The sequence below is a fragment of the Equus asinus genome, chromosome 3 (assembly GCF_041296235.1).
Source record: "Equus asinus isolate D_3611 breed Donkey chromosome 3, EquAss-T2T_v2, whole genome shotgun sequence".
Lineage (NCBI taxonomy): Eukaryota > Metazoa > Chordata > Mammalia > Perissodactyla > Equidae > Equus > Equus asinus.
Genome location: NC_091792.1, coordinates 38,915,186 through 38,940,868, shown reverse-complemented (window position 1 = coordinate 38,940,868; position 25,683 = coordinate 38,915,186). Strand labels below are relative to the sequence as shown.

Here is a 25,683-nt window from a genome sequence, read left to right as displayed (position 1 = left end):
TCAGCATGCTCTGCTTTGGTGGCCTGGGCTCAGTTCCCAGGCACAGACCTACACCACTTGTCAGTGGCCATGCTGTGGCAGTGACCCACATACAAAATAGAGGAAGACTGGCACAGATGTTAGCTCAGGGTGAATCTTCCTCAAGCAAAAAGAGGAAGATTGGCAATAGGTGTTAGCTCAGGGCAAATCTTCCTCAGCAAAAAAAAGATTAGTACCATATAGCCCAGGTGTGTAGTAGGCAATACCATCTAGGTTTGCATAAGTACACTCTATGATGTTGACAATGCATTTTTTCTGAATATATCCCCATCATTAAGCAACACATGACTATATCAAATGTGCACTGGAAAAATCTGCCTGGGACTTAGGAGGAGCTGAGAGCTGGCTAGTTGACCTGTCTTCCTCCCATATCAACTCTGGCCTTCTAGTCCACAGTGGCAAACAGCAGCATCCTCTGTGTGCACTCATCAAAGCTAGGCTGTCCTTTCTCCAAGCTTCGTTCCTAACTTTCTGCTCTGGGTGGTTAAGTACTTATGTTAGCTGTTCTTTCTCTTTGCTAATAACAAGGGAATCACAAATGTGCTTCCTTTCTAAGCTGGAATTCTCAGTCTACAGATAATAATTTAAGGAGAAAAAGGCATCATGGGTTAGTAAAAAAATGGACTACAGAAGGAACATAATAAAACACTTGCATTTTAATCCTTAGTATCTGGTGACCTTGGGCAAGTCAAGTAATCTTCTGGCAACTCAAAATGCTACAGCTGTAAAACAGGCATGGCGCCTTGACCTGCTGTGTCATCTAGCATGGTAAATTTACATACGTCAGTGAAAAGTTTCACAATGAGATGTGGTGAAAGCTTCTGTGAAAAATGCCTTCCTCCACAGATTTTGGTGAGAACGTGAAGAAGTGAGGCTCTACAAGATAATAGGAACACTTAGTGGACTCCCTAATGCAAATAGAAAGCCACCGCAGAAACCTGCTGTGGATAATCTAATATAAAGAATTGAAAAAATCATCTATTTCATATCCTCTATTCCTCTCACAAATAGTAAGCTCACAGACTTTGAACATTTCTTTTCAAATCATGAGCCTTAGTGTTCTCAGCTATAAAATGATGGTGCTGAACGAGATGATCTATCCTCTCAGTTCCAGAAATCCGAGATTCTTTGATCCCATGTGAATGACGTGAAACAAGAGCTAATCTCAGTTCCTTGCCTTGGTAATTTTATCTGCCAGCATAATCAACACGTCACTCTTCTAATACAGTGATAAGGGTGCTAGCCACTTTCTTTTGATACATTCATTTAACCAACTGCATTTTTTTTAGTGTTTTTCAAGTGTACAATATACTAGCAGCTGAGGATACACAAAAGAAGTATAAGAAACATCCTGTCCCTCGTGGTACTTAGAGCAGTTGACTGGTAGAGCTCACATGATGAAACAAGCGCTAAACTGCGTGGTCCCCAGTGAAAGCTCAGCAGCAGTTTAGAGATGAGAGGAATCAGCGTGTGCTTAAGCACAAAGCTTAGCCCAACATGGGGACTGTACTGGGATTTAGACTTGACAGACTTAATATTTTAGACAGACAGACAGGAAATGGAAAGAAAATCCAGCAGGAACATGCTAATAAGAATAGAAGACGATGAGGACACTGCTCTGACTTCGGATCTGCACTTGAAAACAGTGGGGGAAGGAAGGTTAATAGGCAGGATGAGCCAGATTAGGAGGGGTTTTCAGAAATAAGTGAAGGAATCTGGATTATCTTCTGCAAGGAACAGGGACCATTACAGGTTCCTGAGCATAGGAATGACAGTTAAACCACCCCCTATTTGTTTTTTAACATGAATTACTACTGCCAAATTTGCTAGAACTTAGGAAGGTTGGAATTTTGTAGACCTGATAGAGAAAAATGAAGTCTCCAATCCTAATGTTTCCTCCCACATGCAGGATCTCCTAAGAGAGGATTTGTGGCCTCTGTCTTCCTCCCTCAGTACCTCTTCCCCTGGGGAGGAGGAGTAACTTGTCCTTTTGATGAGCCTGGGCCTTCCTCTCTCTTTTCCTGTGAGAGCCATGCTACCATCAGGAAGTACACATTCTTTCTGCTCCTCCCACCACAGGTTCTGTGGTGCATCTGAGTCTGGCTAATTCTGGAGCTCAATACAGGAAATCTTGCCCACAGATACACACTCTATTCTCCAGCATCAGTTTAATTGGTAATAAAGGTGCTCTTTTGGTCTTCCATCTGCCTCACTCGTTTTTCATAATTCTCAACTTGTCAGAACTCAGCTGGGGAAGAGAGCCCTTTATACCTCAATTAGACTACCATGACTTTTCTGAATCTGCATTACAGGTCCCTCAGCTATACAGATTCAGTTTACACTGATTCAAATAAATGCTTATACTCTAGATCCAGTGCTTCAGTGAAATGGGAATGTACTCCAGACACTGCCAACTTAAGGCAAATGACAAAGGTGGCACCAAGACAAACTAATGGCAACACACTGGCAGTCCTATCAGGGAACTCTGTACAGCAATTAAAAATTGATGGCTGCTATATTGGGGCCCTTTCCTCCCTCCAGTCCCTCATCCTGGCATCTCCTCTTCTCAGCTACCCAAAGGTCCAATACTTTCTGGATGTCCAAAGCCCACAGCACCCCATGGCACCAGGCATGAGTTATACTAAAGTAAGATTTCCCTAGAAATCATATTTTCCCCTCTTCCCTACTATCCGTCTTCCACATTGTTTAAATAAAAATCTGTATTCTATCCAGGTAAATAAGCAGGATACATACAAGATGAATCATCAGTGAAATTAACTTTTCTAGGGAGCAACTATATTTTAAGGGATTGATATGTGATGAGAATAAATTATAACGTTGATTACGTGAAGATGAAAATTCTGAGTACACCTTTCTCAGCTGGGACCTCTGTCGACACCCCTTTGCCATCCCCATTCTCAGCCCACCAGAAGGAAAACTGGACACATAGGCCATAAAGTTACTTATATCCCAGGCACCACTACCACAGGAGGGGGAAAAAGTTGTTTATTATTCTCAATATCATCATTAACTATTCCTATTCTTAATAGTAGGTTCCAGAAATAGCTACCAGTATGGAGTCCCAGCTATGTGCCAAGCAATGTGTTAGGTCCGTCACAAACATTATCTGAGTTAATTAACTCACCTTGGCCCTGCAATGTAGGCATTAGGGTTCTCATCTTACAGATGAGAAAACTGAGGCCCAAAAACTTGCCCCAAAAGTACACAACAAGTGGCAGAGACCAGGTCTGCCTGATACCAAATTTCATGTTCTTTATACTATTTTGAGGAGAGACCAAGACAAGAATTCTAACAATTCCTTGACATTTTCGTCCCTTGGCCTCTGAAAACAGAGCAGAAATACTTTGAATAGTTGTACCAACTATGTGGAGTGATTAAGGTCAAAAAGACTGTCTCCCATTACAAGAGTTCAAGTTACGGTGCTTTGGAGGATTTATACCCATCCCTACCATTTTACCACCCCATCCCTCCTCCAACCACTTCAGCTACATTTCTCAAAAGCACGCTGCTCCCAGTGACAGATCAGGACTTTACTTCAGAAAACACTGAGCAGCTTACTCCTGGAAACCACAAAAAGCTGAAATTCATCATTAAGTCAACAAGAGAAAAAAAAATGCTCTTTAAACCAACAAGACAAAAAAAAAAAAACATTTAATGTGAGACACCAACTTTCCTACTGTCACTGGGACAACTGCCAACAATATAGAATCAATGCCCTCAGATGAGGACAATTATAATAACACATTAAACTGCCACTCACAAAAGCATTAACTCCAGGCCCTCACTGCTCCAGGCTATCCCTGAAAGTACTCCATTCCTCAGACCTGGATCAAACAGCAGGACTTATTCCATCAGCACCAACTAGAGATGTAAAAATGGAGTCACTTAGATGCAACGACAACTTCATTATTCCAATCACAAGACAGTACAACTTCTGGCCCCAAGGAGAATACTGGTTTTCAAATATGGATCTCCAATGTTCAAACTTGATTTAGAATCCAATGATTCACAACACACTTTCAAGGATATTATACAGCAGTGGTTCTCAACCCTGGCTCCATAGTAGAAGCACCTTTTAAAAAAATACCCATGCTCACACCCCATCTGGATCCAGGTAAGTCAGAATCACCAGGGGTGGAGCCAGGCTTCCCTTGTTGATTCTGACCTGTACCAGGGTGAGAACCACTATCACAAAGGAGGCCTACGCTCCACAGGTGCTAAGGTGCCATTTAAGATACTTCAGCTGATAGAGTAACAAAAGTGAAAAAACAAAACAAAAAACCTGGTTTTTGCTGAGCAGCGCTCTGTAAATAGAAAGATGACCAATCACATTCTTTTCAAAGAAAACTCAGGCCCAGAGGTAAATGAGCATTTCAGGTCACAGGGCAAAGTCAGTGGTGAGAACCCCGCCCCATGTTGCCCACACAGCCATCAAGTTACCTGCTTGACAGATACCATCTTCTGCCACCTGCCACACGAGATAAGTATTTTGCAGAGCTTGAAAAAAGATTCAAAATCTTTATTCAAGGAAACAAAGGAATAATTTAGAAGCTTCCCAAAACTTCATTTATCCAACTGGGTAGCAGAATACTGTACATTATCAAATAAGTTAATTGCCCAAACAAGTACTAGAGGATTTCCCAGGCATAATAGCAGGATTTGACTAATTCCCAACTATTATGGGAAGACCCATTACAGAAGAGTTAATGTTCTAAATTAATGAGTAAAAGAATCCAAGCACTGGTTGAAAAAAATAGGTTGATATGTGACCCATTTCCTTACCCTCCTTCCACCATCAAAAAAAAAAAAAAAGCATGGTCAATGAGGTACCTTGTTTCTAGCACTGTGAGGTACCAAGTGACCCTACCGTCATTCTGGGCTGCTAATCTCACTCTCATAATATGAACAAAGGGTACCATGTGAGAATCTGCAGATTAATTAAGTAAAAATATTGTTCCTTTCTTCTTTTTAAAGTAGGGCCACCAAAAACTGAAACCCGAGAGGCTCTCCTCAGATCCACTAGATGGTGCAAGCTCTCCTTTTCGAGCAGACTCACCAGGGGAAGAAACTCAAGCAAGACACTGAAAAATTAATATGGGCGTACCTAAGCAGCCCCTGCATTGCACAGGAGCCTTGAGAGGAAAGGGATCTGCTAAGAAATCTTTCTATTTTTCAGTTAAAAATAGAAAAGTTTTTTCTAAATTCTGCATTGGGAGCTCAGAAGTTAACTTATGCCATGGAAGGAATCACATAACTAAGATTTACCTCAGAGAGGGGTAATGGAAAGAGATGATATTGAAGCCTTAAAGACCTCGAGATTTGGGTTTGGTCCAAGGTTGGCCAGTAATCACTGGGAGAGCCTGAGCAAGTCACTTAACCACTCTGGTCCTCAACGTCCTTATCTGAAAAATGAGGAGCTAAGACTAGACAATCTATGGAATTATGTCTAGTAGTAAAATTCTCTGAGGGTACATAATGTAGTGGGTCTCTATCTCCAATTTAATCTCTCCACTTAGATTTAGCAAGAACACAGAGGATATGTTTCATATAATCCATCCAGCCTGAAATTTGTTTCAACTGAAATTTTATTAACTCGTTAACTGAAAAACTGAGATGTTATCATTCTTTTACTGAAAAACATCTACAGAGCACCTATTGGGCGTATATACCATGCCAGGGAATAAGGACACAGAGACGAATGGAGTCCCTCACCTTTGCCCCACACATAGATCCTTTATGAAATTGAAATCTAAGGGATTTCAAAGTTCTAAACTCCTAAATTCTGACAGACAGAATGCTATCTTCAAAGAAAAAACTGGACCGCGAAATCTACCAGTTCTATTAAAGCATTTAACACAAATATAAATATCACACATGATTATCCAGATAGTTTGATGTCTTGATAAATAGCCCTGGCAATGATATATTGCCAGTTTTTTTAACTTGATATCTCATAGGCAACTCAAGCCAAAAACAGTAAAGAAAAGTTTGCCCACTTCATATAGTCTCATTTCTAGACATGGGGAGCACATTTCAAATATGTCTCTTAGAGCCCTCACTGATGCTTCAGTATTATATTTTTTGTTCATTTTCCTTTGGCTTCTTTCTACAAAGTGTCTATATCTTCCTTTATATTTTTCCAGCAATATCTGTCTCAAATCTGGTCATTTCCCTTTAGGACTTCCACAGCAAATAACAGTTGTCTCACTGTCAGCAAAAGCCACCTCTAGCCAACCCTAAACACCCCTCCCCTCAAGAACCTCACTTTTCTCTGACTCCATGCCAGCCTAGCATGCCAGCTATCAGCCCAACAGCAGTTCATCAACGTGACTTGACCCCAATGGCTCTACTTAATCTTTCCTTTGCTTTCTCCTCTCATTCTCTCCCATTTGCTGCACACTCACACATCCCTACTTAGTTACCATATCTATATTCACACATTCACTTATTTATTCAAGAAACACCAAAATACCTATTATGTACAAGGCAATGTACTAGATATGCCACTATAAGATTTGTTCAATGAATGGATAAATACATAAAGATGCACTAGCCCTACTTTCATGGTGTCTACCACCTGGCAGAAGACGTAAGATAAATTAAACCCATAATGATCATACAAGGTAACCTTTGAGTGCCACATGAATGATACCAACCAAACTCTAGAGAAGTGAGGAGTGACTGCCTATGCCCTTGAAGGAGGTAGCGTGTGGTCTGGACATTGGAGGGTGAGAAAGATTTGGATAAGCATAGTTGGAGGAGAAAGGCATCCCAAGTAGAGAGAACGCATAAGTAGAGGCATTTAACCTGAAGGCCCATTCACCCTCAGGGTGTAGCAAACGATCCACGAGAGCCAGAGAAGTGAGTCTACGGAGAGGGAGGTGGAGGAAGTTTGGGATTAGCCTAGGGAAAGAGTCTAATAGTCGGACTCTCCCAAGTCTACGTCTCTGAGTTATTTCTCCCAGTGGCTTCATGGCTACAGTTCTCTACCTATTTCCTTCTGGCAATATGCCAAATTTTATAAATTACAGATCAATGAAAGAGCTGTTTGGTCATCTATGATTTTCTGACAAGCACATAATAAGAACAAAAACACTAATAAAGAAGTTACAGCACTTACTCTGTGCCAGGCACCATTTTAAAGTGTCAATTCATTTAATCCTCACAAATCGTACAAGGTAGGCACTATTATCATCATCCCCATTTTATAAATGAGGAAAGTGGCTCAGAGAAGTTAAAGGTTCTGCCCAAGGGCACACAGTTAACAAGTGGCAGAGCTGGATATCAATCCCGGCAGTTTGATTCTAAAGTTCACACCATGCTAAATCCTTTGCGAAGAACTTATTCACTGGATACCACTACATCTAGGTTTACGTCAGTGAATAAATCTGCCTTCCTCTTTGCTCTCTATTGTAAGTCTATTTACCTGGGCCAGTATTTCTGTTTGCTTTGGCACAGCATTAGATACAGCATTATAGAAAGAGGGTTGCCCCCAAGACACTAGGAAGCTAGCTTTGGGCCAAGGTGATGATATCATGAATCCTATGGACAATTAGTTCACTATTTGTTCTGTGAATACACAAAATGAGAGGAAAGATTTGGGTCTGCATTCATAACAATACGGCCAGGTCTCAGCTGAATACATGCCATGTGCCTCACCTGGAGCCTCCACGTCTACAAAATATTCAAAGATACAGTGCTTAAGTAGGCTGGCAACTTAGCATAAGACCTTACATAGTAACTACAAGATTTTCTTTAGAAAAAAAAGAAGTGAATGTTCTGATACCTTCTATTATAATCTATTTCCACATTCTCAGAGGCTTTCACAATAATTACTAGATATTTCATTATGTTCCACAGTTGGTCCAAAAGTGATAGCTCTGGGATAAACAATGGACTCCCTTTTCTATATATTAATGAAGGGAAAAGTATATTTGTATAGGGACCTAAACGTCTGCATGCATCATCTTTACACTTAATAAGCTAGAATATGGGAAGTGAAAAAAAGTAATAATGGTTACAGTCAACTGAAGGAAATTTGCCAATCCCATCTTTATTGTGCAAGCTCCAACTACAGGGAGCACTAGTCTTCCCTTCTGCTCACAGCACCAAGGCATCTGGTGGAACCGGGGCAGCAGAGGAACAGTGACGCCTTATAACATTCTGTGATATACATGGCATCAGTGAATAGCCAGTGTTTCCATTGCCAAGCTGACAACATTTCCATTTGAAAAGAGTTTTTATGATACTGACATCACCATCCACATATTTTAATAGCATCACACAGGAGAGCAGAGCTGTTTTCATAGTAATAAATAATGGCACTTGCCCAGCATCCTGAACAATATGAGGTATTCCCCTCAAACAAACACTACACATACACTGAGGGACAGAAACACATTCTGAGATCCAATACTTAAGAACCTAGCAATCTTCTTTCACTACTCACCTTTAGATACTACTATTACTAAGTCCGTAAATTATGCAAACTATTTTGACCTATGTTATCTGCTTTGATGGCTGAAACAGCTCCAGAGGGAGGCAGGGCAGGCCTTACCCTTATTTTAATACCTTGCTCATTTGGAAAAGGCTCCACAGCTTCCCAAAGCACTGTTATCTACCTCCTCAGCTGATATTCACCACAGTCTTGGGAGGCTGACAGGGTGAAGATTACTATAGCTGAAAAAACTGGATCCTTAACTGGATTAATACCGTTGAGATCATACACAAAACTAGAAAAATCCTAGTCCAAGGAAAGAGCATAACTAGCCAAAGAGCCAGGAGATGGGCATACATCAGAATGATCAGTCAAGTGTGGTCCTTGGAGCACCTGGGTGCTGGCTGAAGGGCAAATCCTGGGCCTCAACCCTACCTCTTAAATCAGAATCTCTGCTTCTCTGGATTTGGATGCCAGCAGTTCCCAGGTAACTGTCTTTGCAGATTTAAGTTTGAGAACCTCTGGCATTAAGAATTAGAATAAATAGGAAAATAATTCTATGAATAACTGAGTTGAGAGAGATAGGAAGAGTAAATTCAAAGTTATGCTGTCTATGAGATAATGTGAAAATGTGTTAAGGACCAATAAGCATATCATCTAAAATCAAAATACTATAGTGGCTAAAAATTGTATAAAATTCACTGTCCAGTAACAGTGTCATGCGAAGGATGTCTCATTTTAGAGATTCAGCTGGTTAAGTTAACAGATGATAACGTATTTAGTACTAACGTATTGCCAGAGACAATATGCACTTTAAATGTAGTATCTCATTTATTCTTCACAAGAACCCAATAAGGTAGGTATTATTATCCATAGATTATATATATATATGATGAAGGTACTTGCCACAGTCACATTGCTAGTTAAGGAGCAAAGAGCCAGAACTCAAACTAAGGTCTCTTCAAAACCCATTTTTTGAAGTGTTAAGCTAGGCTGCTTCCCCATATTGTATTAATCAAATATAATGCATTAACTGAGTGTACTGGATGGCACACACTTTCAGTTTTCAATTACTAAATCAAGTATTTCCAAGTCAAAGCCTCTTAGAACTGTCACTAAAATCTTCTAGGTCTATTTAATAGCTGGCTCTCATTGGATAGAGCAATTATTAATTTAGGCTGTCTAGAGCTGGCCTGCTTAATATGATTTTTTCAATCCACATTTAATAGTGCTACTGCCGATCCATGTTACATAGCTGCAGGCCCACGGCAGGACTGGGCCTTTTAATTACCTCGTTCCGCTGCCATTATCGACAACTACAGGAGTCGTTACATCTGGCCTACTCTTCTGTTTAAGTAACTGAGGAGACAGAAAGATTGTTTGGGCCCCACCACTGCCATCCCAGCTCCTCAGGCACAACCGGATCTCCAGCATCAAACAGGGACCATGACAATAGAACATAAGTTTGAGATGCTGCCAGGTGTATCGAGCTTTCCTGCTGAGCTCAAGCATCCGCAGCACACTGCTTCCCCAGCGGCCAGAGGGCCCTAATGGGAATACCTTCCTGGCTGGAGCCACTGGAGCCTGCCTCAGAGGCTGTGAGATGGTAGCAGCGGCTCTGAAGAGGAACGAGACCTCATTTCTCCAGGACATCTTTAAGACCCCTTCACTTGACCCGAGAGCAGCCGTCTGTGGGCCCAGGTGAGCGCACAGGTATGCCTTCAGTGCAGTGGAGGACAAAATCATTTCAAGTGACTGGTTTACTCCAAGCACAGTAAGAAACAAAGTTCCATATGAACAAGTATAGCTCAACAGCATTCCAGGAAAAGGAATAAGGAGCTAGCAAACACGGAGCAGGACATTCAGGAGCCTTTAGTGATTGGACACCTCGGGTCAATAATGTAGAGAATGGGTTTTAAAAAGCAAATTACTGAAATGCCCAAGCAGAAATATGAAATGGAGAGACCAAAATATTATCGCACTATGGGTTTTAGTATGGTTCACCCCAGAGCTGGAGTCGAGTTTGGAGCTCCATAACTCAAGGGAAATTACAACAGATTTAGCAAGGAACGACGAAATTTGAAAAGTAAAATCTCAAAATTCTAGGGCCAAGATGGCATCCTAAATCCATGTTTTTGATTCCTTCTTTCTTCCTATTTTCCACTGAAAGGAATGATCTAATCAATGAAATTTTACAGCATTACTGGAAACTGGACATAAAACTTCAAAGTGTTTTTCATCAGGAAGTGACGCAGATGACAGCAGAGTGACAAAGACTACCAACATACTAGGCATCCAAAAATGCAACAGGAAGCCTGCCAGAAAAGCAAGTAGGAAATCTGTGTCTACCCTCTGGGCCACCCCAGAGCCCCTCCACCATCTGACAGACTAGAGATGCGTGAAGAAGGATGGACAGGAGAAACGAAGGTAAGTAATAGGTAGGGACAGGCTGCTCTGCCCACTCCTCACTGGAGACTAAGAAGAGCATGACATAAGGGGTCAGTGTATGCCTCCCATAAACTCAGCACCCAATTACAGCTCATTAACATTTATTAAGGGTGATAGTTTGAAGATATTTAATTGCTCTTAAAATCTCCAGTCACTTGTTTCACTGGGCATAAAAGTCAAAAACATCCCTAGCTAATGAGAGCCCAATTGGGCTCTAAAGGGGTCCTAGCCTACCCTACCCAGAGACACACTACTAGCAAGTATGCGATTCACATGTGTGGCTACTCCCAGCCTCTCAGAATCTCCATCTTTTCTTCCCTAGTCCCCAAAAAACTTCCATCCATCAACCTAAGTCAATAAGCCATGAATTATTGAGCTCACAGAATACAGATCATGAATATGTATGTGTGTATTTGGAAGACAAGATTGTAAAACAAATAGGCTCCACAGTGGCTTATTGAAAGCCAGCACACATGCCTGTAAGAAAATGGCTGAAATTATTCTACCCCTGTATATTGTTCAAGCAAGGTTTTAGCACACAAGAAATGGTGGAAAAATTGGTTTTTCTGGTAGACTTTTTGCTTCTGTTTTTCCAAGCGCACTTGTATGCAATAATTTGCTGAATGAAACACAGCTGGCTGCTCTTTGCAAAAACCAAAGGTACAAGCTTTCTTTGAGGTCACAGTTATTACTGCTAATGCCTGTGAGCTGTCTGCAGAAAAGGATGGTGTATAATTAATTTCCTTCCATCCATCCTTTACTTCAGCACACTCGCTTCAAGGTCTCTGCCTCCAACTACTACAGATAGCCTCAAACTTCTGCCCTAATTTCCTAACAGTCTCCAAATAAAGGAGCCAAAATAACCCACAAAACAGGAGAACATCCAAGTTCACAAGACACTTGACAGAAATAATATGACTGAGCCCGGGGTGCTATTTACACAACTCTCCCCCCTCCAAACACGCTGCTGCTCCCCTCTTTCTAACCCCGCTGGAGCCAGGGCAAACACTGAAGCCATCTTTGGCTGCTACTGCCAACTGTCAGCTGGTCTCTCGCCAGCCTAGGACCCCCTACACAACACACCTGGACAAAGATTCTTCCAAGCTAGTGACAAAGTCAATCAGCCAGCTTCACTTCTGTTTGTCTGCCACTCCTCAGCCTGATCACTGCATTCAAAAAAAAGGGGGCAGGGGAAGCTTGATAATCCTTTCACCAGGCCATCTTTCTCTACCTAGGGACTTTCTTCCACTATTATCATCATCTTCAAACATTTACTGATCACCTAAAATATAGAGGATGCCATGCTACCCACTAGAGTAGATGTCAGCAAACTTTTTCTGTAAAGGACCAGAGAGTAAAATATCTTAGGCTTTGTGAGTCACATCCAGTCTCTGTTGTATACTCTTTTTTTTTTAAACAATCTTTGAAAAATGTAAAAAATATTCTTTTTTTAAAGTGTGGTAAAATACACATGATATAAAATTTGCCATCCTAACCATTTTTAAGTGTTCTTCTTATACACGGAATCAGACAGCACTTATCTCTTTATGACTCGCTTATTTCACTTAGTATAATGTCCTCAAGGTTCACTTCTATTGTGGCATGTATGAGAATTTCCTTCCTTTTTAAGGCTGAATAATATTCCACTGTATGTGTAGACCATATTTTGTTTATCCATTCATCTGTAGATGGATGTAAAAACCATTCTTAACTCTCAGGATATATAAATACCGGCCACAGGCCAGATTTGGCTCACAGATCGTAGTTTGCCAAACCCTGCTCTAGAGGCATAAAAAAAGCATATAACATAGACCAGCAGTTCTAAAACTTTCTCAGTTCATGGCACCTTCAGTATATCACTAATTTTTCACAGTACCTCTAAGCCAAAAGAAATACCCGACCACCCCACTTAGTAAGTACAGTCATGTGCCATGTAACGACACTTTGTCAAGGACAGACCACATATACAACAGTGGTCCGGTAAGACTAGCACCACACAGCCTAGGTGTATAACAGGCTGTAGCATCTAGGTTTGTGTAAGGATACCCTACGATGTTTGCACAATGGTGAAATTGCCTAATGATGCATTTCTCAGAACACATGCCCATCGTTAAGTGATGAATGACCGTATTTAAGTGCAAACAACTTAACATGCAGTTAAGTCATAACACCCTAACTCCTACTGGGCTCTCAGACCTTGGGATCAGACTGGATACCGCCAACCTCATCCCCTGTTCCACACTGATTTTCATGTGATACTTGCTTTAAAGCACAATACCCACCAAAAACTCAGCTTCGCAAAGGTATGATTATAGTGAAAGGAATGTATATGATTTAATGCTGAAACAACTATTTCGAGCTAGTAATTCACGTGGTGTCCAACAGATGTCACTGTATTTCCTTCACAAATTTAAAGTATCTTGTAGCTCCCCCGTGAATTTACTGAGAAGCCCCAGGGCTTCTTGGCACACTATTTGGGAACTGCAGATATAGACTCTTCCAGGGGTCTCAGGATAGAGGTGGGGAAAGAGAGTCAAACACCAAGAATATGCTAAACAATAGAAAGGAGCATGCTCAGCGCTAAATGACTGACACAGACACTAGACTACAAATTCTAGAAAAGAGAGATTCCTAGAACCCCCAACGTCAGAGACAGCTGCAGGAGGGGGTGGGATTTAAGCCGGTCCTTGAAGAGAGAGTAAAACCTGCCAAGAGAAGAGGAAGGCAGAGAGCATTCCAAGCAAGGGAAACAGACTAAGCATAGAAGAGGCCCTGAAGCAAGAATGAGGATGCCTGGAGCAGGGCCAGGAGCATAGTGCAGACCAAGGGAGCCAGGTAAGGTTTTAGAGGAAGGGTGATGTATTTAAAGATCTCTTTAGAAAACTTAACTCAGCAGTTATGTGTGAGACAATCTCAAGAAAGGAGTTGTGTCAGTGAGACTCCAGTAGCAAAAACTAACCCTGGTCAAGGTGTGTGGAGATGATGACCTCAAGTGATATTGTTGGGAGAAGATACAAAAAGGATCAGACTAACGAACTTTATGAAAAAAGCTTGGCGCTAAATACAGAGAGGGTAAGAGAAAAGATTCAAGAATAATCAAGGCTTTTAGGCCAGGTAACTAGCAAAAACAGTATTATTTACACAAAGGAGGGTGCAGAGGATGAATTCAGGCGGCCTGGGGAGAAAGATCTTACGAGCTTGGCTTTTGACATTCTAAGTCTGAGGGGCACAGTGGGTCATTCAGGCAGAGAGATCCAAATGGCAGTTGAATACTCAGGCCACCTGTGCAGAGTTGATGGCTGATCACAGGGGTTGATCGGCAGAAGACCAAGCCCTCAGCATGCCCACATTCAGGGCAGGAAAGGAGAAAGTCAAGTCAGTGGAGCGGACAGATCCTAAAGGAGAACTAGGAGAGTGTGGAGTGTGGATGTTAAAGGAGAAAGGAGGTAACGCTGGTCTAGGAGTCAGAAGCCTCAGGTTTGTTAATAAACCCATTCTTTAAAACCCCAATATCTTTAAACAAACATTTAAGTGCATTTGGTGATGTGGTGAGGGAAAAGCTAGCAGTTGCACATAAGGGAGAAGCAGGCATCTCATTCAGCTAGTCTGGCAGGGTTTATGGCTGGTGAGCGGGATAATCCCTTCTCTTTGGAATCTTTATTTCCTTGGATCCCTGGTTTCTCCACCCCTTCCCGCCAACCCTTCCCTTCTCTTGAACCCCCTCCTTTCTGTTTATTTTTTGTTCACCACCACACTTCCCCAATGCCCGTCCACACTGGCTTTCTCACCGCCATACCGTCCCTGATCCCCTTATCATCTGACCCCTCTCTGCACTGAAACTGCTCACGATGCATGTAAATGCTCATCTGCCCCAAATAAGGGTCGTTTCTCAGTCCTCCTCCTCCCTCACTGCCCGCCCGCACACCATGGCCCAAACACACTCCTCCAAGCCTTGGTTCCTGCTGGAGCTCCCTCTCCCTGACTGTCCTTCCCCTTCAAGGTCCAGCACCACGTCACCGTCACTCTCTCCCTAACTACTCACTCCTCTGTGTCGGCCTCACACCAGGCCCCCGCCCGCCCTGGCTTCTTTCTCTGTTACTGCACTTATTCTAGTCCATCTTGCTTTAAGTTTGTGGTTAACACGTCAGTCTCCTGGGTCCCAGATTATAAACTCCAGGGAGACAAGAGGATTTTTCAGTCAGCTTCGTTTCCCCATGGGGTCTGGTAGAGTGCTTTGCACCTGCTGCACACACACTAAATGATCTTTGAACAAATGATATTATCTATCCTTTTACTGCATATGCGATGGCAGAATTTGTCCTGGAACAACAAGGTAATACTTTTGCATATAACAGTATGTAATGTTCAGAATGCTCTCATGTTTGATTTTCATTCCCTGTAAGGAGGAAAGAGGAGTATTACTACCCCCACTGTGCTGCTGAGGAAACTGAGACTCAGAGAGGTTAAAAGCTTTGCACAAGGTCACACAGCAATAAATATAAGAGTCAGGACTAGAACCTAGATCTTCTGACTCAGGGCCTCGTACTCTTCCACTGTACACCCTGCCTCTATGTGAATCCGTGTAACAATAAGCCTGACTTGGTGATGGTTACCTGTTCTTTAGATATTTCTTTGTTGTTTATTCATATCCAGTATGTTGTTAGCATACCTGCCTGTCACAGTGAAGTCTAACTATGATTTAGGGTCCAGACGACAAGGATCAATACACAGAATTAGGCAATCACTATAAACTATAAAAAGTAAACTTTCTTATGTGTTTCCAGAAAATTTTAAGCCACAATTTACTTAAGCATTAAACCCAAACACATTCTATAGGTGCCATCCATACCTGCTAATTAACACTCTAAAATGCTGATGCTAGTAAATAAGTGTTCTGGATGGCTTCCATTTGCCCCTCTATATCTACTCTCCGTCTTTCTTACCCTCCTCTGAGGCCCAGTTGACTTGTACGGACCAGTTTTTTTCCACAGTTCCCTTGACATCTGGTTTTCAGCGGGAGATTAGAGAAAGAGAAGAAAATGAAGTTTGGCTATCTATACCCGACTCCCCCTCTGAGGGGCTGCCTCACCTTGCTTGTGATCTACGACTGAAGTTCACAGTTTTTAATCAGGTGGCCCTCTCCCTATAGCTCTTTAAACCTTTACACACATATTCAATCCTAGAGGTGGTAACCATGGTAAACCTGCCTAGAATATGCCCAAAAATTCTTTAGCACTCCTACCATCAACAAGTGGGGTTTATGTCTTCTGTCCTCAAAAGAGGGTGGGCTCTGTGACTATTAGGAATAGCAAACTATGATAGAAGTGACACTGTTTCAATTTCCAGACTGGCGAATTCTACTTTCTGTCTCTTGGAGCCCTGAACCAACACATAGTAAGTCCAATTACCTGAGGCTGCCATGTTGTGAGAAAGCCCAAGCTAACCCTGTGGAGAGACTGTGTGGAAGGAGGGAAAGAGAGAGAGAGAGAGACCCATCAATCCAGTCAGCTCCAAGCTATTCAGGCCCCAGTCACTGTACTCATCCTAGCTGAGGTCCCAGACGTCATAGAGCAGAGACGAGCCGTCCCCACTGTGCCCTGCCTGAACTCCTAAACCAAAGAGTTCTGCTTTATATCAATAATAAATGGTTGTTTTAAGTCACTAAGTTAGAGAGTAGTTCATTACATAGCAACAGATCATTGAAACACCACACTCTTGTCCTCTCACTACCCAATTTGAGTACCATCAGTTCCTTCTGGGGCCCTGACTGACAAAATCACATTCTAGACTTCTCTTCTTCTGGGGAAATGGCATAACTGCACTTCCCTCTGAGGTCAGATGTGGCCTGGTGACTTGCTTTGCTTTAGACAATGAAATATGAACAGAAATGACGTGTCATTTCCAGACAAGAGCTTCAAGACTCAGTGGGCCATGCACTATGTTCTCTTCCCCCTGACATTATGACCAGTTATATCAGTTCCAGATGGTGAAAGTTCTATCAACTTAGGTCCCTGAGTGAGGATAACATGGAGAAAAGCTTCCTATAAACTGCTCACCCCACACTCCAAAATAGACGTGGGGTATGAGAAACAATAAACATTTGTTGTTTCAGCCTGGGAGATTCTGGTGTTGTCTGTGACTGCAGCATCATCACAGGACTAAGACAAAGTTCCTTTGTCAAGCTAATCCTGACCAAAACGACTCCATGCAAAAGGGGACCATTTGAACTCCTGAATATTCTGCACACAAGGAAGGAGGTCTGTAAATTAAGCAAATATATATGTCCATCTTTTTTACATCAAGAGCCAGGAGTACCATGGAAATCAGTCAACCGTATGGAACCATGGGAAAGCACCTCTTAGACCTCCAACTACAGGGAGTGTAACTGACCAAGGGCTCCTGCTGCAATCTTTGTCACACTCCCACAGGCTGCTCCCAGCCAACGACCGAATGCATGGATACTAAGGCAGACCCGTGCCTGGGAAACACAGGCTTCCTCCAATGACCTTTCTTAGATGGCACAGCAGTCTAGGACACTCCCAGCCAACCTGTCCCTCTCTCCTTCACTTGGGTCAGATTTACACTGCAATCTGACAACTCTCCCCGCTTCCCCACCCTGCTCCTTATTTTCTCTCTCACAAGCATTTCCCTTAATAAAATCCTTGCACTTTTAATCCTATCTTGGCACCCGCTTCTCTCAGAACCCAGACTAATACAACCATACCGATGAAGATTCAGCCGTGAAAATTTAGCTTTGATAAATTAAACATTCAGAGACAACAAAATTAGCTCTTGCTGGGTAAGAGCTGTCCCATTAATCTAAAGTCATAATTAACCATTTTTGTACAACGTGATGTCCATATCTATGGCTAGATCTAATTCCTAAATGGCCTATATTAATCTAGTATCATTTTCCTTAATGACTTTTACAAAGTATGATTTTAACCTCTCTCCAAAATTTATCCTTTCCCAAATGTCCAAAATAGTTTTCCAATACTTCATCCAAAACCCTGGAGACCATGTGTATTTTGGAATTAAAACATCATATTTTAGAAAAGTAACATGTATATCTTCCATATTTGACATAACCAAGCATGTCTGGGGCAGCACCCTATAATCAAATACACTAACGTTTCTTCCACAAAACATACAAATATTAACACAACTGGGATAAAAACCAGTAGCCTCAAGACAATTCAGGCATGGATTTGCCACCAAATGAGTTTAGCAAAGATTAGGTTGTGCCACTATACAAATTATTAAAAAAATTTCAGTATTCAGAGCTTTTTGAATTTTTGAGTTGTGGATAAGGGATTGGGAACCTGTATATCCACACTACAGAAAACTATGCAGCCTTTTTAAAAAAACAGACATTCTTGTATTAACACAGAAGAATAAATGGCCATCCCACAGTGCTGGATGAAGAAAGCACAGAGCAGAACAACTTGCAACAGCAGCATGATATTATACATATACAGAGTAGGGAGAGGAAAGGTGGAGACCATTTTCACTGGCCAAGCACCCCCACTCCCCACTTTTTATTACCCACAATTCTTTGTAATAACTTCATCTCCGGTTAAGAAATGCTGTGGAAATATTGTTTATGAGTATTGATTGTGATGTGGGAAAATTTTTTAAGTATGAATTTATTTATATTATTTATGAGAGAATAAGTTCACCTCTGCAAACTGCCTACATTGATGGCAGGTAACTAAAATATTATGCATAAATTGGGGGGCTGAGATGGTGCGCAGAATAAATTTATTTAGGATACTAAATCAGGTTCCTTTGTCAAGGCAAGGGACACAGAATATGAAAACAGGGAAAGGAACCCCTACAGTAGACCTGAGACTTCCAGATATCCCTTCCCACATCATGGGAGAGGATACAGGATATAGGATGTGACTGGTCCCACTAGGAACTCCTCAAGAAACACCTAATTCTGGATTCTTTCCTCATCTGCCTCTGAGCACCTATCCTGCCACTCACGAAAGGCTATTTCCTTCATCAACTTCTTCGGGAGCCAAGAGCCAAAAGACTATCTACCTTCCCCCTTTTCCTGCCCCCTTCCTAAACCTTTCAATTCTACATGATAAAAAACACAAACACACAAAAAAAGATGGAAAGCAGGGAGAAAAATTAATTGAGGAAATATTCTCCCTAGTCGCTAAATAACCCTAGGAGAAATGGCCTGCAATGGCTAAAAGTTAAGGAATCTTCATTAGGGACTGGAAATTCAAATCTAATATAGTAAGGCTCACTTTGCATTCTATATATTCAGTATTGACCGTATTTTTTTTTCACAATAAGCATGTATTAATAACTTCATGATTTTTTAAACCTCATGTTTTAATTACAGGCATAACTGAGAATAATATCAGTTAACATATGTAAAGTGATAGTCTCATTCTCTGTGAACTACTGTCTGGGAATGTACTAAGGGCCAACGCTCTGTTTGGTACTTCAACAAACATCATTCCATTTGTGTGCTGTTTATTCAACCTCCTAAGTCTAAGGTACTGTGCTTGGCACTGGAGGTACCCAAGTAAAAAAACAGGTGTGAGCCCCAGCCCCAAGAAGCAGGCATGCCAGTCTGGAAACAGACATTAAACAGGTTATTGCACATTTAATGACTTGATTCCACTTGACGTAAGTGCTATGACAGAGAAGTACAGAGTGACCAGTGAGATCCTCAGAACAGCTCTCTGAGGCGGATCTCATCCTCAGTTATGAACAGAGTTATCATTAATATTTGTAATATTAAAGCATGCCAATTATAATAACATAAAATATCCTGAACAAATAATAATTATCACTATCACAATAATGACTTGGGAAATTATTTTATATCAACTGATCAATGAGGAAAAGCATGGGAATAAATGAGGAAGAAAGCTTAAGTGTGTGAGAGAGTAGATGGATAACTACTGCCAGAGAATTTCAATAGCACTGTTGTATTCCTCCACAGAAGAAGATTTCTCCATGCAGAGGCTTAGAGACCTTCCATACAAGACGTCCAGCTCACCTCCAGAAGGCCAGATACTAACAGAAGGACAACCTGGAAACAAATACTAGGTTTGTATTTTCCAAAGACGTGTCCCATATTGTCCAAGACGGACTTAATTTTAAAGACATGGTCCTTTTGTGCCCATAAACTACTAAAATAACCTGTAAATCTCAATATATTGATGTTTAAACCATACCCAAAATTACCCTTTGAACCTAGAAGTAACACGAAAATCCTGGTCAGACCAAGTACCCCGTTGGTTTTGGAACATAGTGCCACTATGCTCAACAGGCACTAAAGGTTAAAAGATCAGGACCTGCTGCTCTAAGCTAGGAACCCCATCAGCCTGTAAAGCCAGTCTTCAATGGTGCCATAATCTGGTATTCTTAGATTCTGTAAAATGAGAGGCCATGGAAATGGGACTTCCAGATGTAGAAAAGTGGGCAGTCCATCAAAAAGCAGGTGAAAAGTTGTTCCTTTCTTCTCTCCCTACCAGGGTTGGCACTTCCAATAGCTTGACAAAGATCATCAGAATTAAGTACTGTATATGTCTCTTTACTTAGTGAAGAAAAAACTCCTTAAAATTAGAATTCTGGGTCCATGGGTGTCTCCTGACAGCTGACAATGTAAAAGATATTAGTTGATTCATTATACAAAATGAGAGTGTCATAAGGAATTCCGAGTGGTGCTAATTAGACAGTCAACCTTTGATGGGACCTTAACTTGACTTCACTTTAATTTTTGCTGTCACAAAATTGTTATAATAAAAAATTATGTCCAATTAAGGAGATGGCAAATCCATGACACTTGTGCTACCACTGCCCTCTCCACATCCACAGGAAGCCTTGCACTCTCTATGACAGACTTGGCCTCCGAGGACAGCTTAAAAGAGAGTTTCAAGTAGCCACTGTCCATGAACTGAAGTAGGCATGAGAGTCAGAGTCTGTTTGCCAGTCCTCGTTTAGACTATCTGACTTGACATTCACAATGCCATATTCTATGACACCAAATGAATCCCTTCAAACTTAAGCTGTCACCACTATCAAGACCTGTGTTTGATATTGCTCAAAAATGTGAATGGAATGAGAAGAAAAATAACACTAACGTCCCCATTAAGTGAATTATACCGTGTTCACCTTCCTCAGTTTCCATCAGTTGTACTACGAACAGATAAAAAATTACATCAGCCAAACACTGACCTTATGGAGAGCAGGAGCCAAGACTGGTACCAAGAATCCATTGTAAATGTAATTGACAAGCTGATTACGAATCAAGGGGTGAGCCACCTAAGAGAAAAGCAGGTAGTGAGGAAAAAGACAAAGAGTTCAATCTTTAGGTCTTCTTAAAATCAAACATTTCTGTGTACATCCTGAATTCAAAAACAAAATCCAAATTTTTGGTCATTTATTCCAGGGATAAAGAATAATTTAGGCTTCAAAGCACCACGTAATTTTTTCACATGGTTTATTCCAGTATAAACAAAAGCTGGTAATTTTCAGTTTCTATTTGAAAAAACAGACAATAAATAGACTGAATATATATAAGGACTCATGAATTAAAATTAACTGGAAAATATAATTTTCACCCTATAATTTCATCTATGTTCCATCTCAACTTATGACTAATTTAAAAAAAGAATATAACTGTCAAATGGACAATTAAATACAGTTATTTTGCTAGCAGAAAGAATTTTCTCATTTTGAAGATGCATTTTCCAATAATCATTTATATTGGGGAGGAAGGCATTTAGAAAACCTCTTCCTAAACAATAGACACTGTTCAAAAGTGGAAAACATTATCAGAGGTACAACACTTCCTATATTTGATTTTCAAAATATATTTAGCATGGAAAACCCTTTACTAATATCTTTGGTAAGTAATCTTTTCAGTAGTACTCCCAAACAAAAAAAGTCTTAAAAGTATATGGCCTCAACTTCAAAATAAAGAATGAAATATAAGATTTCCTTGTTCTTAACCATGCCTGTTAGCTTTGCTTCCCTTTCTTTAAAAAAAAAAATAAATAATAAAGTCAAACAATAAAGTAAAAAACAATTTCTAGGGAAGTGAGGCTACCTCTTTAAATTACTGATAATCTGTCTCTCTGTATACATTTGGGGAGGAACTAATAGTTTCGTCTTTTTTACTTCCACACATTTCTGCAAGAAATTGTTGATGGACTACAATATTAAAGGAAAAAATAACTTACGATGTAATCCATTTATCTTATATATAAATAAAACTTCCTTTGACTTAGCAATAAAAATGAGATGGGAACTAAAGCAATTTACTTGCATTTTCTTCCAGAAGCTATTTCTTTATTTGGTAGATAAACAGATTATAACTAACATTTTTCTCCTTACAATCACCATAAAGAAAATTTGATTTCTTAATAAATCCAACATTAAGGTAATATTCATGCTGTATAGAAATAAAACATTTTTTTGACGAAAACCTACTACATCCTTAAATATATATAAAATCTGATTTTTATTGAAAACAGTAACAAGAAATCTGAAGGTAAAAATCTAATCAAGAAGCCAAATATAACAGAGTTCAGTGGTTGTTTTTTTCCCTGAAGCAGGCCAATTTCAAAGCAAATTTAATTTGTGTTGCTAAGAAGATGCTTAACTTCTCCTAAATTCAATTGGGATAACAATATTCTTTATGTAGTATGCACCATTAAGCAAAATAAAGTGTTTTCCTTTGTAGACTCCCAAAAAGACCTTGAAGTAAAAGTGGTATAATTTGGAGTATTTAGAAGCCTAAAAATATCTATTTAATGAGTCAGGCATTGAACTGATTTTTGATGGTTAAGTGGATAATCAAAACAGAATTAACACTTTTTATAAGGAAGAGAAAGAAAATCTATTCATTTTTTTCTCAATTAAAACTTCCCAGAAACCTATAAACTAAATTTTTGCTCTTCAAGGACATTCAGTATACTTAAAGTAAAGCATCAATATTCCATAAACATTTACTACCATTAAAAAAGAAATGTTTTGGGGCAGGCCCCATGGCCTAGTAGTTAAGCTCGGCACACTCTGCTTTGGCGGCCTGGGTTCAGTTCCCAGGTGCGGACCTATAACCACTTATCAGCGGCCATGCTGTTGCAGTGATCCATATACAAAATAGAGGAAGACTGGCACAGATGTTAGCTCAGGGTGAATCTTTCTCAAGCAAAAAGAGGAAGATTGGCAACAGATGTTAGCTCAGGGCAAATCTTCCTCCTCAAGAAAAAAAAAAGAGAGACATGTTTATAAACTAATCCTTTACAATGCTTGTATTCTGAATGGACTGTAACAAAGAGTTCCTTTATTGTGCCCCAGTACCTGTATGACAGCATTGCAAAACTCCAGCGAGTTCATGAACTGGACGAGAGAAGGGAGGAGGAGCCAATCATCTTTCAGAAGGCAGTGCCATTCCTCTCCTTTCTCTTCTAGCTTTGTAGGCAGAGACGAGTAGAGACCACTGAGCCCAGTTGCAAGTACCTGTGTTCAGAAATAAAAATGTAATAAAGTCTTTCCCAAAGTTCTTAACCTGCAACCTACAATTCCCCGGTGATGCCAACGCTGCTGGTCCAAAGACTGCACTTTAAGTAGCAAGATATTAAAGAATTAGAGGATATCAGCTAGCTGGGAGGGAGTCCACAGGTGGAGGTAGCAGGGAAGGACAACTCCAGCAGAGGGCACAGCAGTACCAGTGGTACTTGGCTAATGCATACATGGTTGATATGGATTTCTTATCTCTTATGTGCCAGGTATATGCTGGGCTGACAGTGTGAGGAGCGAGGGAGACACACGCAAAGATGAAGAAAATATGATTCCTGCCCTCAAGGTGTTCAGGAGAGGGGCAAACTCATAAACAATGTGTTATAGTACAATACGTTGAGCACAAATACAGAGAAGGCACATACCCCAGTCAATGGGAGGAAGCCCTGAACACGTGCAAATTTAGAAAGCACTTTAGTCTGATTTTCACAAATTATAGCAAGAAGAAAGAACTGGGGGTCAGGGGTCAGTCAGATGTGACAACAACAGGTCAAACAGAGCTAAAGTGGATCTGAACTGAAGCATAGCAGTAGGAAAAGAGGAAGAAATAAATTTGAGTATCCCATGTAAGGAGGATGTGAGGATGACCTAACTATGACATCTCTCAATCCAGTATTAATCCAAAACTCAAGGGGATCACTTCCTCCCTCAGCGCTCTGTTCCTAAAATGAAACTGACAGTGTTTGGGCTTAGTAAGTGAGGGTGACTGAGAACTTAAAACTGTCAAGTTATCCAGTTTGGTCACTAAGAAAATGGTGATGCTTTAACAGAGACAGAAATGCAGAAGAGGAACACACTTATGCTGAGTGCCTGTTGATTTTATCTTGTGGAGTATAAGACCAAGGCAAACAATGAATTTCACAGTAGTAGAGGCCTCCCAACTGGGAAGTGATGCTAGCCAAATGGCACCTTAGAGATGCGGATCTGGCACATGTGCAAAGGATGGACGGACAGGAATGGCACAGAAGAGAAACAAGGAAGTGATCTATAAAAGGCCATTGCTCTAGGGTAAAGCCTGAGGTAATAAGGCACTCAAAAGGCATGGAAACATTCAATTGTGAGGTAGGCCCAGAACAGAAATAGCAAAGTATTCATTGATCTCAAAGTCTAATAAGACATGAACAAGCAATTATAAATAGTGTAATAAATGCTCAGAATACATAAAAGAAAATATGCGGTGCTGTGAATATACAAAAGGCCCATAACCCAGACTTAGGGCGTTGAGAGCAGGAAATGTTCTCAGAAGAAGTGATGCTCAAGCTGCTGAAGAATAAATAGAAGTTAGCCAAAAAAAAAAAAAGAGTGTTGGAAGGAAGACTATTCCAAGCAGAGGATGTACAAAAGCTCAAAGGAGAAAGAAAAGATGGCATGTTCTAGGAATAAAGAGAAGTACAGTATTATTGGAGCATAGAATTACAGGTAGAAACAGGCTAGCAAGGTAAGCAAGAGTCAGATCCTGCAGGGTTCTGCAGGCCAGAATAAAGAGCATGAGGGACATCCCAGTGGACGGCCCAGGAGACAGCTGTGTGGGTCTAATGCTTAGCAGACGGATCTGGACTAGAGATGGAGCTCTGGAGCCCTCCATATGTAGATGGTACCTCAAGCCATCCAAACCAGAGAGAGAGGGAAGGGAGTTTAGACAGATGAGATACGACAAAATAATCCCTAGTGCCCAGCATCAGAAACAGAAAGTCAGAAGCAGGTATGGATTCAGGTATGTTGAACTTGGAAAAATCATCTACAAACTCATTGTTGCCTTTCCTTTTCTTGTGTCCTGTTCCCACAGCACCCTCTGTATCCCTTTGTGTAGCAACTGTCTTTCTTGGATTTATTAGTTTATTGGCTGTCTTCTCCATCTCACCCGGTCTGATTTGTCCACTCCAGTCCCCACTGGAGGTGTGGATGATTTGTCCAGTCAGGTATGTTGAGTATCAGATGCTAGCAGTACTTCCTAGGAGTAACACATCCAGCTCAGCAATAAAGTACAGGCCTGGGGACTGAGAACCTGGAGGTCTTAGCACAGAAAAACCAGATGCCGCCATGAGAGGGAGTGGGGGCGGCAGGTAAAAAGGAATAGGAGCCCACAATGGAGTAGGAAGGGCAGTGAGAGAAACAGATGAACCATTTCCATATTGGAGAAATCAAAAGATTATATACATTTCTCTGTTCTGTTTCCTAGTGAC

General features: G+C 40.9%; 1 protein-coding gene across 9 annotated transcripts in view; it reads right to left on the bottom strand.

The window, feature by feature from the left end:
- The window catches only part of FHIP1A (FHF complex subunit HOOK interacting protein 1A), a 222,239-nt gene that overhangs the window by 45,962 nt on the left and 150,594 nt on the right, over positions 1–25,683 (bottom strand). For all 9 annotated transcript variants that reach the window (XR_011501961.1, XR_006525554.2, XM_070504906.1 and 6 more), the window contains 2 exons: positions 23,282–23,440; positions 21,152–21,238 (listed from right to left, as the gene is read on the bottom strand). Coding sequence is in view for 7 of the 9 variants with exons in the window: in XM_070504906.1 (XP_070361007.1) it covers positions 21,152–21,238; positions 23,282–23,440 (246 nt within the window). In the remaining 2 variants the exon portion in view is untranslated. The remainder of the gene's footprint in view (positions 1–21,151; positions 21,239–23,281; positions 23,441–25,683) is intronic.